The 15999-nt window shown below is 45.1% G+C and overlaps 1 protein-coding gene across 2 annotated transcripts in view; it reads right to left on the reverse strand.

Annotated features, from left to right (window-relative positions):
* Positions 1-6846: 6846 nt before the first annotated feature.
* The window catches only part of chst11 (carbohydrate (chondroitin 4) sulfotransferase 11), a 38392-nt gene continuing 29239 nt past the window's right edge, over positions 6847-15999 (reverse strand). For both annotated transcript variants that reach the window (XM_026363903.1, XM_026363902.1), the window contains exons 3-4: positions 8685-8914; positions 6847-8573 (exon numbers count right to left, since the gene is read on the reverse strand). In XM_026363903.1, coding sequence (XP_026219688.1) covers positions 7949-8573; positions 8685-8914 — 855 coding nt within the window. In that variant the 3' untranslated portion in view covers positions 6847-7948. The remainder of the gene's footprint in view (positions 8574-8684; positions 8915-15999) is intronic.

The raw sequence follows: 15999 nt of genomic DNA on the forward strand, positions 1-15999 counted from the left end.
ACACCCCCACCACCGTGTCCTCTATCTGCTACATTGACAGTAACTGTACTTTCCACACCCTAAGATGGATAGTGCTGTTGTTGAGGATGGATGACTCAGCCTGTAGTCGGTGCTCAGTGTTCTTGAAGTGAAATGCCGGTCAATCTGTCTGCGTAAAGGGGGTTATAAATCTCGTCTGGCACCAAACCGAGACGGCAGCAGGAGGATGCAGCCATTATTACTCTGCGGGGAGTCTCACAGCTGTAAGTGTGCCACTCTGAGAACGCCTCAGACACGCTAATGCAGAACTTTTGCAAATGATCTGAGCAAAAGCATTGGAACTGAGAACCCTGAAAAGATACGTTGGTAAAGTAGTAAACAAATCAACACAAAAGACTGTGTCGGCATATACAATGCAGCTTGAAGGTTAACAGTAGCACATTATAACTTGCACAATAATTATTCATGCCGAGGGCGTAGCTGTCCACCTTCACCATCCAGTCTGGCAAACAGCTCGTAACTGAAGAGCCATAAAAGCAGGTCTAGTCCAACAAAACTATTTCATAACCATCAATAACAGTGTTCTGTCAATAAGGAGGTTGCCCCGAGTGGAGAGTAAATCAATTAGCTGAACCCCATGGTAGAATAGTTTTAATGCTTGAGGCCTCCAAGGAGGAGGAGGAGGCTGAACACCTTTAAAAGAGCACATTGTCTTCACCCTGCAAGGACGCTGCTGTCCTCCAGTGAAAGCCAAAGCCTCTCTGACCACCAGGCTGACACACACTGTACCATAAATTCCCCCCCCCCCCCGGTGATAACAGATGACATTTTTTTACAGCGACAGTGACACATCGGGACGCAGAACGCCCGAGATGTGAGCGGACCGATTGGCTCCATCCGTTCAGCCTCCCAAGTGTAAATGTCGGCATTTCCATAAATCATTTGTCATCGCTTCAGATAATCCTTTCGCTGTGGACATCCTGCCAATGCTTTTCATCTTTATGGACAAGGAATTGACTAAGCAAGCAGAACGTTTTACAGGAAAAAAACAACATCTGCCACAGGTGGCGAAAGTACGAGTCTATGTCAGATTTATTCCAGGTGCTGTAAATTCCTCTTCAGGGTTCGAAATAATTATTCTTCTGTCCATCATCCATGGAGAGTATGTGTTAGAGGATAATACTTATACTCATTTTGAGTAGTAGTAATAGCAGAAACTTATTATTCCAGCCTGATTTCCAGTTTTGTTGCTTAGTAATTGTCGTCCTGTATCCTGGAACAGTTTCCTGGGCACCATACTGGGTACTGAGCAGGAACATTGCTTAGCACAGTGGGCACCATTTAATATTTAAATAGATAAACCTTAGTAAAGATTGTTTCTGTCTTTTTTCCATATAAATCTTGTGTATTTTGGGGTAAAAACTAGCCTTCAGTGGAGAAGACAGAGATACGAGGACACTTAGTCTATTTCTGTCTCTCTGACAAATGCTTTTTAGAGATCATTGGTCCGCAGCTTGTTCAAGGAACCTTCCTTTTTTTTTTTTTTTAGCTTGTTCTCAGTTGGAACATGAGGCTGTTTTGTGACCTCCGTAGAAAGGCACACACATACTCGCGAGTTACTGTTGGCCACCCCCTAATGACGGGGTATGTAGCCGGAGATGGTGGGAAGGGTGATGAGGAATTCGGGGGTCAAGACTACAAGGGAAGCCAGGAGTGTGTGCATGTGTCTCAATGTGTGTACATGTATGTGTGCTGAGTAAGGGTCAGGTAGGTGGTTACACTTGGTTACCTATCAGAACAACACGTACACTAACTAACAACCCACTGTATTTGTTCATTTAGCTTGGAGGAGCTGTTCAGTAGATCAAACTACCAATTTGACCCAGAGACAGTATCTAAGCAGTATCTTAGTTTGGGTCTTGGACATTTCCCTATTTCCCCCGTCTCTGTGCACAGTAAAACATCTCATCGGTTGCATATTCAATCCAACCCGTGGCGTTCTCAGATGAGAGAACTCCAGCTCTGCCCTTTTTTTTTTTGCCTTTCATGTGGTCGTTTTTTGGATGTTTCATCAAAGCCGGCCTCTTGAGACGAACCCCCGGACCACAGGGCTCAGTTTTTGGCCTAATGACAGAGACGCAGTGACACAGTGTGGCTGCGCGGGCTCAGAGACGGGACAGGGACCGTAGGCTGGGACGCAAACGCAGCTGCTGCGATGGCTTTAATGAGGTGATTGTTAGCAAAGATACAGTATTTGATTGGTCAGGTAGTGATTTTTTCTTCTTCTTCTTCTTCTAAAGAATTTATCATAATCTCATAGAGTGTTTATTTTATAGGCTGCAGTGAATGTGTGTGTCTAGGGAATAATTCTGGACAACGTCTATGTTTGCACCAAAATTCCCCTGGCACTTTTAAATTCATTGCAGTGAGAGAAAAAACACCACGTTAGGGGCTTCGGTTTAATAAATCCACAGGCCCTGTCAATTAGAGTCCATTTATTGGGGCTAAACCCAGAGAGGCACCCTGGGGAGCCATAGACGGGGCCTTGACTGGTGTTGATGCTGAAAAAGAGCAAAACACGTAATGTAATGGACTGCAGAGATATGTTCTGTCCTCACAGTGGCAGGAAAAAGTATGTGAACCCTTGGAGTTTTAAGAAGTAGTGATATTGACATTCGACAACCACACAATGAAACAAGCAGTGACGTCTGCATTGAGTATCAGTTTGATTTTATTGTGAAAACACCAGACAGGATGAAGGGCAGGTCGTGCTGCTGCTCTCCCTGCGCAGTACGCTGCTCCATTATTCATGATGACAGCAAATATGCCTGAAAATGAACTGAGTACAACAGGACAGCGAGAGGCTGTCCCGGGAGGAACTGAGAGATACGGAGAGGTTACGCGTTGCCATGGCAATAGCGAGGAAGGGGTGTGTGTGTGGCTGTGTGAGGATAAATAAATAAATGGCTTCTGTTTGACTGAGACTCCTGCTTTCCCCCCCTGAGTCACTCTCTCTAAGGCAGAGAGGGTACAGCACAGAATACACACACACACACACACTTGTGTGGCCATTATTCAGCAGCTCCACTCATAGTCACAGCTCATGAGACACTCTGATGTCAGACGTGATGGTAAAAAAAATGCTATTGACATGGTAGGAATTCAATAACAGACACGGGGTTTATTCAGGACTCCATTCTCAAAAGGTTACATCTGCATATTGCACAGGTTACAGTTTCCACACCGCTTGTAAGGTGCTTGTACTCTCTCGAATGAAGGACGACATACAAGATGTGGGAGACGTGACGGCATGCCCGCCACGGTGAACTGATTCTGTTAATATGTGATGAGATAGAAAATGGCGTTGTAATTAAAGGAGTTGAAAAAGTGGGAACCAGTCATTCAAGTCTGTCTTAAACCACCAGTCAGGCATGGATGTAGTCAAGTCCACCTGTTCCGAGTCCACGATAGGTCCAAGTGCTTGTCGAGTCCAAGTAAATGAGACTGAAACACCACCAATAAAAAGAACTACTAAAGTCCTCAACACTCTCCAAAGACAAAATAGCAGGTAACTATCTAAGTATTTGCCGACTCCAAGTCCAAGTTCACGTCCAATACCAAAGAGTACAAGACAAAAAAATGGACTTGAGTCTGGACTGGAGTACTACAGTCATATGTTTTAAGACCGATTTGGTAAATTTCACTGTGAACCTGCTGAGTTTAGGGAAAGAGGCAGCGATGCTACAACAAAACAGAAAGGGCGCGCGACACATGAGTGTTCAGTCTTCGTATCTAAACCCTCATCTCCCAGCATAAAAAACAAGGTGCGGAGTGCGGGAGCAGCCACACGTAGAGCTGCATCAGTGTTATGGCACTTGGCAGTACCTTTGGTGGAAAGGTGACATTATCATTGTTTATTATGGAAACTAAGTCCAGTGAAGTCAGCTGTTTCTCCAACGGGCAGAAATAGACGTGAGTGGGCAAAACACAAGATGAGTCAGTGAGAGCATCAGAGATGTGTTGATTCAGGGTTTTGGGAACCGTCCTGCTACAGACTAACTTTATGACTGAGCTTCAGCTGCTCGGTACAATGTGTGATTTTTTTAAAAAACTTTAGATCATCTTGATGTTGAAACTTGTTTACAACCCGTCTGATTCGGGGATCTTTCGCCCCCAATCGGGCTGCATCCTGGTGTTCTTCCTGTGTTCTTCCACATCTACAACACCTTTTAATGAGATTTCTATGTGACAGACTCTCCTGGCTGCTTCTTTGCGTTTCATCCTTGACGGAGCAGGTGACAACAAAGGGAGAGCCAGGTTTTAGAAAATGAATCACATGACAATTACACCTTTTTAAGACTTTAAAAACTCATCCACATTTGTGCAAATGCGACAACCTCGGGAGGCAGCAGGTGAGCGTGTGTGTGTAAATACGGTAGGGAGGCCTGCAAGAAGTGTGAATAGAATTCTGTTAACAACACATCCTTGCGGGTGTTACTGTACGTCTTGCACATTTAATTAGAACCACCCTTAGGTGCTTCCTTTTGCGAGATGGGTGTCTCTGCTTAGAGGAGCAAGAGGAAATGCAACAGACTGGGACTTTGGGCTGTCGAAGGGTTGGTTTTAGGCTTCATGTTAGTCGAAGATGAAGTTTAGAGGAATGGCCAGTTATCAGTCGTTATCAGGCCAACGTTATAGTTCTGAAGGGTTAGAGTTAGGGTTAAACATACTGCCTACCAGTAGGCCGGTACGTTTCGTATCAATATGTGTTCTAATTCTAGCGGCCGTACCAAATATGACAGGAGCTGTAGCTACACATAATGTCAACGCAAGAAAGTCCACAAGGAGAGGAGGTTGAGGCCCAACACAGGGCTTTGATGTCCTTTTCTTTGTTTATACCCCAGGATATCGAGGAATTTTAACTGGCTGTGCTCCTAAAATGCTGTAATATCCCTTTAATTAGTAGCGATATTCATCGGCTATGACAATGCTTTACTGTACAGTATATAAATATGTTCAAGCAGAAAACTACTTTGTCTCCTGAGGACTAAATCCTAAAGTTTGACATTTTTTATAAGTCAAAGAAATTCGTTTTTGGATCTTAGTGGCATTTCAAGTGCTGAGAAAATCCGAATCTATCTGGACAATGATAAGATCTTGGACTTGTTGCTTTTCCTTTGAGGCCTTGATGTGTGCATTGGAGCTCAAACAAGCCAAATTTCACTGCCTTTGCTGTATTGCTGTGACAACAGATCTCTCAAATCGTGAATAAATGACAAAGTAAAGCTGGGAGGACAGATCATATCATTCTGCCCTTGAAAAAAAACACAAACAAACCTTGGGCTGGATTGGATATGTTTAGATTTCCTGTATTCGTTCTAGCAAACAGCAGATATGTAATTCAGCCTAGTGAACGTAGGCACTCGAAAATGTTGACTTGAATTGAATAGAAAGTCCTACAGCATCAGACGCCTGGGCAGCGAACAGGCCTGGATTTATGCAGTTAAGAATAGACACAAAAGGACTCAGCGTTGAGCCATTTGTTTATATCCCAGTCAGAAAATCTCTCCGTGCTCTCTTAGCTCCCTGTGGGGATCTTATACCAGCTCTGTTTGTTTAAGCAGGCTGCCCTTTTCCTGCAGGGACAGTAGGGATCAGCAACACTGAATTGCTTGTATTATTATTTTTTATTTATTTCTGCAGGAGTCCACTTTTGGAGTGAGGCGGGTGAGAACAAGATAAAGTGAGGACGGCTTGTTTGCGGGCTAAGAGGTCCTTTGTGCATCGTTCTCTCTTCCATTCTGGGGCTAAATGAGCGGTTTGACTGCAGGCTCAGTCGGCGTGCTGCACACCCGTGCCTCACCGCTGAGTAAGACGCCGCTGCGTGGCGTCAACATCAGCAGGAGAGCTAATGTGCGAGCTGAGTGTGTGTATTTTTGCGCATCTGACCCAGGAGGAGGCCACACTGAGAATACAGCCATTGTTTCTGCTGGAGGATTAGGGCCCAGGTCTACGGGCCAGACCAGGAGCTTCTTTTTTTTTTTTTTCTTTATTAGAGCCAGATGTTGATGCGGGGGTAAAAACAGAAAGCTGTTCTCTCATTATAACCCACACACGTGTACAGTAATACTTCAAAAGCTTCAAGAGGAGGTTTGGTAGCTGATACATCCCACCGAAAGCTATTGGAAAGCTCTCTCCAGAGCCAAAGAAGACATTATACAAGTGTTTTCATTACAGTGAGTACAGTGAGTAGTACTAACCATGCAGACTAAAACCTGTGGAGTGCCCCTTTTAGGTACAGCAGCTTAATCTTGAACCACGAGACAGCTCGGATATTTATTCTTTGAATTTGTAGATGGAGTGGTTCAGAATTTACAAAGAGGTGCAGGACAGATGTTCTCCCCCTTCTTCCCCTCCTTCTCTCCCTCCTGTGTAATACAGTTCTCAGCATGATGGAGAGTGCACTTACTGTATTAACCTTGACATTGCTTAACATTGCTAACATTAATCACATTACAGTATAAGATACCATCTCTGACTCTGGGATTTGGGCAATCAATTGTTGATATGTACACTGACAGCAGCAGTTAGGTGTCATGTTCTCGTTGGGAAGGGAGAACCTTTCCCATGAATTTGTTTAACGGCAATGATGTGCACTGAACACGGCTGCTACAGCCATTTTGGCACCGAAGACTTATTATTTGATCATCTCAGACGAAGTCCGCACAACCTTCTGCCATGAAAACGCTGCGGTGCATTGATAATGTGTCGGAGGCAAGTTATGAAGAAAGAACCGGACGTGACAGAACAACAGTTCAACTTTAAAAAAATCTGTTCAAACGTTCTTCAGCCCAGGAAAACAAAATATTAAATCTTTCTCTAATAATTTTAATCAACAAAGCAAATTAAATAATCTTTTGTTATTGCTGCTCGCAGCAATGCTTCAGGAGACAAAAGTAAGCGTAAAGACAAAAGCATAATCTTAATTTACTGAAAGATGTGTTTGGTTGTCGGAGCAGAGGCTTCGTGGGGACGCCCCTGAATGTGTCCGCTGACTCGCCCTGGCTGGGCGGGGTTATGAGATCCAGTAACCTCAACCTTTTCATAACCACAGAGGCTGTCTCTTTCCGTGCTCGCAAGCTAGTGTGCCCCAGTCTAACTGTTGGGGGCAGGCGTCTATGATTTTACTTGAGACTTTGCGGTGTAACAAAAGAGGTCCGTTCCACAAACATCATAAGACCAGAGAACTTGTTTGGTTAAAACTGTTGGCTGAAGACCATGCCACCATAGTTACAGTTGTAGAGGTCTTGAGAGTGAAGTCAGTAGCCATCAAAAACAGGGTCCTGTGATGAGCCAGTTTCCCTTTGTAATGTATGACTCTAATGAGAGCAAGGGGGATGGGTCCTAACGCACCGTGCTGACAGAGCAGCAAAGGACATCAACTGTGTTTTACAATTTGACGGAGTCTCTCTATTGATCGGGAGGAGGGTGAAATAGATTTTGCTTCCACGATGCATCGGGGTCAGGGCACGTGCGAGGCGGCTGTTTGCTTTTGCAGAATCTGAAGCAGCCTAATTTGTCAGCAGTTTGTTTGAAACGTGTAGGGAACATCATCAGGAGAATCCCCTTTCAAGTCTGTTCTCTGAAGCTGAATTTCTCCTTTTAAACCACCTTGAAGACCTGCTTCACCCACACATTTTAGTCTTTGCATGCGTTTGGTCCATTTAGCCCACATTCTCATCCAACCAGTGCTCTCTGTGTCACCCAGACATGATTGGACATCTTCCTAGGTATGGCCATACGAGCATGCATTATTTTTCTTTCTTTCAGCGTCTGTTTATATGTCTAATTCAGGCCCCATGCCTTTATGGTATTAGGACAGTTATTTAAATCAAGTTTGCTTCCCAAAAAATTCTGTCCATTACAACAACAAGGCAGCAGTTCCCACGAGTCCTAGCTCTGTCCTCCATTAGTCCAGCCGGAGGTAGCTAGGTGTGGAATAGTTGAACATGAGGAAGTCCAACTTGTAAAGCTGGTAGAGTTGGATTTGCTGTTGACTGCTGATATTGCTGAAGAACTGGGCTGTCATGGCATCTGTGGTACGAGTGGATTTGGCGTAGCTTGGGAAGCGCAGGGAGTCACCGACACCCACCAGACGCAACACGTAGTTTGCATCCTCCACCAGTGTCTCATATTTGCCCACCAGGTCATAGTGGATGTGACATGGGTGGCAAAGCTGATAGACAGTCTGCCAGTGCTCGTTGAGTGGGCCATCACGCTGTGTGGCTGGATCCACAAGGTACTCAGCAAATTCCTTGAATTTGACATCAGCGCCGTTGAGAAGGGCATCCTGTGTGGCGTTCTTGCGATAGCGCCGGACTATACGGGTTCCAAAGCGCTTGTGGAAGGACGAGTTGTACTTGAGGGTAAACTTGTTGCGATATGCAGAGACCAGCCTCTCGAAGGGCTCACGTACAAAGAGGAACTTGAGGTAGTTCTTGAGGCGGTGGTTGATCTCAGCAATGCTGTATTGGTTTAGCGTCTTCAGGTTGGATGGAACATGGGCTTCATTGGAAGGGATTTCCATTGGGTCACTGTGGAAGAGAGGCACACTCCATTATCCTCTTTTAGTAAATGGGGGGCAGCATGCAAGGATGCTAAAACATACTTTTTAAACTCATTAGTATGAAATGTGATGAACTCACCTGTATTTGCCCCGGCCTGTGAGCACCATCATGACACGTTTCCAGTTGGTACAGGCCACCTTGGGGACATAGCAGTAGATGAGCTCGTGGTCCTCATCCACCACAAGATGTTTGAGGTCTCCTGGTGTTAGGACTCGCCGCTTATGGCTGGAAGCACTGTAAACTCGACAGGCATCCACTACCTGATCCCTCCTGGCCTGGTGGAGGACGGCCATTCCTGACAACTCCGGCTAGTTGGGGACGAGCATAGAAGAGGAAGAGAAGAAAGAAAGAAATTTTAATAAAAACCTTCAAAAACCAACATCTGAAGCCAAACCAACTTTTCTTGACCTAAGAAAGCTTTTATACCAGAACATAGTGACAAATTTAATCACAATATATGCATGTGTTTGTGTATAATTTCCTTTATACAACTCAACCAAAGCAGAGGAGAGGTAGACTGGGAAGACAGATAGTGAGAGTGTTATTAATCTTAGCCTTTATTATCATACTCATCTCTTTACTCTTTATCTTTTTCCCCTATCTGAGTCGCTCCACAGACTATGATAGAGATTAGTTCATGGTAATAGAGGAAAATAATGATATTGGAGGATATTACAGATATTGAGTGTTCAATATGCACGGATTCAGGGAGCTATCATTCATCGGAGGCATATTTCATATTCACAGTGACGCTTATGATGAAGTGAAGTGAGCACTGGCAGGAGAGAAAGGAGGGGCACAGTGGGGAAATGGAAAGGCGCAGAGCAGCTGGAGGGCTTTGCATCTAAAGTGCAGGAATGTTTTTCCTACGCCTCCTGATTATTTTTCCTTTAGGTCTGAATCCCCCTTCAGGGCAGTGCCCCTGGTTTCCCTCGTGGAATCTAAATTGATTATACCGCGGTCTGCATCTTTACCGCTTCTTTCAGTGCTACACCCGTCAGGGCTGAGAGGGAGTGAGTGTTTTGCCGACATGAAGTGCTGAAATAACTCAGGGCCCACCACCAAGTGACACACGAAGGCAGTTTGACTAAAGAGCGTTGTGTGTATTTCTCTCCAGCCACATCTCCAAGTGGCCAATATCTTTATCTACACAGAGAACATGGGAGGACACCTACTGGATCCTTTTTTATCCGGTGACTACACACAAAAGTAGTTACTGTACGTGATGCGTTCGACACCTGTTTGATTTCTCCTGCAAACAACGCACCACATTTAGATCTTGCTTACCCAACATGTGAAAGTTATTCACACAAGACATATATCTTTGTTCCCGCAAGAAAACAAGTTGTGTGCGAAACATATCATTTTATACCCACATGATAGCAGCTTGTGCATGCAGTGTGTGAGTCTTCTTCTCTCAACATATGGATCTCACAAGATCTCATTTGCACGTTTCTGCAAATGCTGACTTGTTACCTTTGCTTTAATCTGTTACCCACACTTTGGGGGGCGTGTAAATTGGCAAGGCATGATGGATTATGAACATCTCTGCACAAGACAAAGGCCTCACTTTGCCCCCCTCAGGTTTCTTCTGTCTGTGCTTGCTCCCCATTCTTCCCTATTCATGCTAACTCTGACTCTTAAAAGGTGTTGATAAAAAGCTCCTCTTTTCCCCACTCTCCACTCGGAGACATCACGCTATGATTCACCCAAATGTTGCAGCGAGCGTGTGGCTTTCCGTCCCAGAGGAGGACAAATGCTGTAATTAACATGAGCAAAAAGAGACATGGGAGAGAATCTTGTCATCTCCTCCTCTGCTTCACTTCTCCGCATCCTTATCTCTCTTCTTTCCGTGGGATTACTTTCTGCCATTTTATCTCCTCTTTGAGCAGCACAGTCGAGCCTCTTGTGCACTTTTGATGAAAGAGGAAGGATGAGAGAGAGGAAGAGATGAGAGGGGTGATACGTCGACCCAGACTGGAGGGAAGATGTGATGGAGGTCACTGACCTCTGGCCATGTCAAGCTGTTCCCATGGGGGAGAAGATACCATTACACGCCTTATTTGCATTCACATTTCCCCCATAATCCCCTGTAGACATGAACTAGTGGGTCAGCATCAGATAGGAGCTGGCCAAAGTCATAAAAGCACAGCTATAAAAGTAGTTAGCAGCTTCACATAATATGGTCAATTTAGTTTGATCTCTTCCAATTGGTCAAGGTCCCAGAAGGACCTCAAACCTTCAGCTCAGCAGTTTCCTTGCACAGCTGCACTATTTGATGAATGACACCGTGTTACAGATACCGTTGTACATATTGATTTAGATATGAGGGTGTTTGTGAGGTGTGAGAATTTGCACTCTGTGTTAGCAAATAAATCAATTCTGGCTGGCAAGCTTGTCGATCATCAACTGGGGAGAAGGAGGGACGACGCCTACGCCTACGCCTCCATTAGAACCTAATCTTAAAAGAGAAAAGTCTGTTCATCAGTGGACAGTATATGAAAGCTTTCAAAAAGAATATGCAAAATATGTGCTTTCGATCTCATCAGAAGCCGAAGCGACTTCAAGATGAGCCCATCATGCATTTTCAAATGATTTCGCATTTCTTGTGTGAGAAACTGATGGCAGCTGAACGTGGAGACTGTATTCCTGTATTTTAAGTCTTCATTTCTTCGCCGCATTATCATTCCCTCTCAAAGTATAAAATATGATAAGAGAAACAGCAGTGCGGAGTCTTCTAGACACAACTGTGGTAATGAATAGCTACCTCATGGTCCACTGATGGCTGCAATAAACAGAAGAAGAAGAAAGGAGCCAGGGGGTCATTTCACAGGAAAAGATGGAAGATGGACGAAACCCTTCAAAAAAACTGATACTTCTTTGAATTGGGATGTTTAAATAGTGGGTCTGCTCAGTATGAAGCAGTCAGTTCTGAAGCAGTGCTGGTGAGTCTGACTCTGGTCAGCGGGAGGTTAACTTGCAACGTAGGCAAACAAGGCACCTCCATGTTCATTACTCGGACACAAGGTGCGTACACAGTACAGAGAGGTGCAAGGGGCGTCAGTCCAACAGCAAATATTTTCCCTGAGGCCCCTTAATAGGTTAACCCCGCACCTAGAGCTCCCACCGAAAAGGCCGAGCATCAAACCAAATTATATCTGCACAACGTTACAGTGGCACTTTGAATTAGCGCACATACGGGAGCAGCTTTCTGTCGGTAAAGTATCCCCCTAGAGGTTCAGAACTATGTTTTACATAGTGTGTAGTGGGAGAAAATGAGATGCTAATGCATCATAATTTGCAGCCCAGGAACGGTGCAGAGCGTCAGAGCACTTTGTTTAGAGAAGCTGCCTTCGATTGCAATTTAAACACTGCGGCAGTCAGCGCTGCTATTTAGATATTCCTCACAATTAATGAATTGTGCAGCCCTGCTTCTTTTTCTGTGAGGCTACTGTGGTGCTGCTTATATTTCCACTGGCCGACTGTCTGAACTGGTGAATTTGCGCCTGTGCCATCCAGGATGAATAAGGTGAAAGCAGAGTGCTGCAGCAGAACGTATCCACGCTTCCATCTGACGTTTTTTTTTCCAATTTGTCTCCTAAAACCTGATCTGTCTGCCGACCTCATCGCATCTCTGTTCCCTGCGTCAGTTTGTCTGTCTTCATCGTGGCTGTGATGTCGTCTAACCGGAGAATTTATCAATGCAGCCTTCTGTCTGACACACTCACACACACAAAGTGCACTCATTGACATAATTCATCCCCTAGCCCCTAAACCCCAAACGTTACCTCGACCTAAAACTAATTCTAACCTGATCCCTCAAACAGGCATGAGGACGGGCTCAGATGTATGGTAGAGGGAGAGAGAGAGAGCACTGAAGACTGTCTCTCTGACCCTCTCTGCTTACAGACTGGCATTCATAGAGCAGCCAGGAATAAAGCTACCAGTGTACCCAACACACACACACACACACAAACCTGATTTGCGATGCATAATGTTTTACCTGACTCGCTGCGAAAGGCAACAAGGCGAGGCCGTCCTATAAAACGTGGACAATGCTGACAGTTTATGAGGTGGATTCATCGTTTCCATTGCACGGCAGCACATTAACTTTCCATCGGGTCATTTATGAGAAGCAGAGGGAGTTCTGGGCTCCTTGTCGACACGCACCCTTCTTGCTGACCACCTGCACCGACTTCGCCACGGAAGAGACCAGAAGAAATGTTCTTTAACCCTCATGCATTAAATGCACGCTGCAGCCTGTTTTTACTACATTAAATTATAATATCACTGCATAAACTATGTTACATTTAAAGTTAGCACGCACACTGCACCTGGTGCAGTGGCCACTTGGACTAAATCAAGCAACATCTTAGCCCCAAGCTTCCTCTCTACACCCAAAATGTTTAGGAAAACAGCGAAAAAGAAAACCATAAAGAAGCAAATCCACTGATTCACAGGGCTTTATGATGCTTGTTACATTGAAGGACTGCAGGGAGGCAGTGAATGAATGGACACCGTGTGTATGCCAGGGGCTAAAAGCACTGGACTTCCCATGTGGGAGCCTACGAAGCCAAACACACACACACACAAATGCACGCACACACAAACACACCGAAACCTGTCCCTTTGACATAATCGGGAAAAGTCATTTTCGTGTCATTGAATGGAACCAGCGGTTTTTATAAGGATCAGTCAGGATCAGCATTCTTTTTGTGCTGATTTGGCTCCTACAACAGTAGATGAGTTTTTTTTTATGTTTTTTTTTTTTGTGTGTAATTCTTTGCCAACTCTCGGGCGTGCCCTTGAATGCACCGCCTGCCCGTACGAGCAAGTCTGACAACCATCCCTCTCACAGCTGCATAACCACACACTGCACCATAATAAAACTGGGATCAGAACTGCAATGACAGGTTTGGAGCACAGCTGCCTGCTGACGCCAAACTCGCATATAAACACAAGCGTGTAAACACGATTGAGCGACGACAGGTCGATGCACTCCTCTGTGGGCGCTTCAGGTAAAAACCGGCAGGATATGCGACACCTGGGTAGACGTGACTCTCACGGAGTCCCACGGTCGCATTAAACCTGCAACCTGATCTCCGAGACGTGCTGATGCTGAAGGGGAAAGTTCGCCCGCCTGGGAATGGAAGTCACAGTCTAAACAGGAGAAATGCTGTGCTGTCATTTGAGCGGTGCTGTGAGAAACAGGCCAGGAGAAGGAGAAACTAATGCAGATGCACACATGTGTGTGTGTATGAGCATTAGTGCACAGTCACTTACCTAGAGACCTGCGTATGTGTGTGAGTTTGTGTTTGTGTGTGCATCTCAAAGAGAGAAAAAGTGGGGCTATAATTACAGCACCACAGACAAGATAATGACAAACTGCTCCGACTTTCCCTCAGCCATCAAAGTCGCCTTCATCTCTCATGATCACATGGTGCGTTTTCACCCCTCGGCGAGCACCAAATCTGAGACGGGGGGGGGGGGGAGAACGTGGAGGAGGTGAAGAGTAAAAAAAAAAAGAAGAGGGTTTCACTCGCTCTGGTTTTCAAACGTGGACGTGGAGAGTTCGGAGATTGCTGCCTTCAGATGGCGCCAAGAACGTTTCAAGGCCTAATTACCCAGAAATCACGTCCTGTAATCTCAGCCTGAAAACATCAGGTTGCTGATGGAGTGGATCTCCGTTTCTCAGCCCAGACACACGACTTTTGTCTTTCAGGACAATAGTTCCTCCTCTTGTGCCAAATGGAATAAACTATTAGTGGTTCACCAAAGTCTAGAGAAGGGTTCTAATAGTTTCTGATTCTGCATCAGATCAACATTTGAAAAATCTCATTTGTGCCACTGGCACTATTTATAGTTTAATTAGCTACAGTGCATCGTGTATGGCTCATTTGCATTTCCCCATCACATTTTTTCCTAACTGTTTAATTGCAGTTTGCATTTCCTGAGCTGTCAGCAAGAGGGCTGTTTGTTGTAAACAGCAGTGAACGGCTTGTCTTGCAGAAAGAAACACTGCAGTAAATGTGCACGTTACAGGGGTCATGTGATGCTTAGGGTGGTCCGACGCTGCATATATGGTTTTGTGAAGCTGGGTGTCCATGTTGCACATTTTCAGAGGCATAAGCCTTGATGGAAAACAAACTTGTCAACTTTGTGAAACTACTTCCTGTTGATTATGATGAAACTAAGCATCTTGTTTATCCCCGTTTCTCCGTGGCCTCCGTGCACCGCGCGGCCTCCTCTCTCAACGCAGTTTATCTTCTCAGCCAGAAAAGCAGAACACTCATCTCGTCTAAATCCCCCGTCTCTCTCTCTCTCTCTCTCTCGCTCTCCTTTCACCACCTTTCTCCAGCTCTGCTCATATGCAGCCCCCAGAGACAGACACAGACGAAAAGAATAAAGCCTCCTCCTCTAAATCCCTTTGTCTTTACACCCAGAATGACTTATCCAGCTTCCCACACACACACGTCGCGCATGGCTGCTCTCTGGACGGCGGTTGCACTCAGACAGCTGCTTTGGCGTCTTCGCCGTGGGTTAAAGGTGGGCTGCTTCTTTCAAGTCCATGCCAGTCTTTGCCGCTGTGTTCTCGCATAATCCAATTCCAGAGAGGGTGGGAGAGGAAGAGTGAGAAGACGCGCACACACACACACACACACACACACACACCCAACTAATGTGAAGGGATCGTGGGGTTATCTACAGCTGGTGAAACAATCCAGACAGGTATTATCCAGTGACACAGACGCAGGCAGACACTTCCCTGCCTTCACTCAATACATTCATTTATGAAGGACTAATAAAACTCTCTCTACATGATTCCTCCCTTGTTACAAACCCACTGCAGGACTGTGGACGTCCCTCCCACCAGCCTGAGACTGGGTAATAATGGTCTACATGTCTCTGTTAGTCTCTGTGATTACTGGGAGGAAGTGGAAAACATTTCAATGAGGAGGAAAGGTTAATACTCTATGGGGAGACTCGTTTTCCTTTCTGAATCTACTGTAGATTATATCTAACTGCGTGTGTGTGGCTGTATCAAGTCATTCCCCTTGAAGTTTATTCCATTTAGCAAATGAGCACAGTTTGATTTTAATTCTGATTAAAATATCTGTAAGAGAATTTGTAAGTTAATCATAGAACATGCATTAAAGAGAGCAGGGAGTAAGATTAGTTAAAGGGCTGTTAGAGGAAGGGGGTTAGGGAGATGCAAGGCTTAAAAAAATGAATATCAAGTGATTTAAAGCAGATATATTGCACAGTAGGTGCATGTTCTGAAGGTGGTACATGTTAGTTGTTCAGTCTAAAAACAACAATCTATCTGACTTATACTGTGGATGTGTGAAAAAGGAGGTGGTGGAGCTGTAGCTGGACATGGGAAAGCTCTTCG

Source organism: Anabas testudineus, chromosome 23, assembly GCF_900324465.2.
Source record: "Anabas testudineus chromosome 23, fAnaTes1.2, whole genome shotgun sequence".
Taxonomy (NCBI): Eukaryota; Metazoa; Chordata; class Actinopteri; order Anabantiformes; family Anabantidae; genus Anabas; species Anabas testudineus.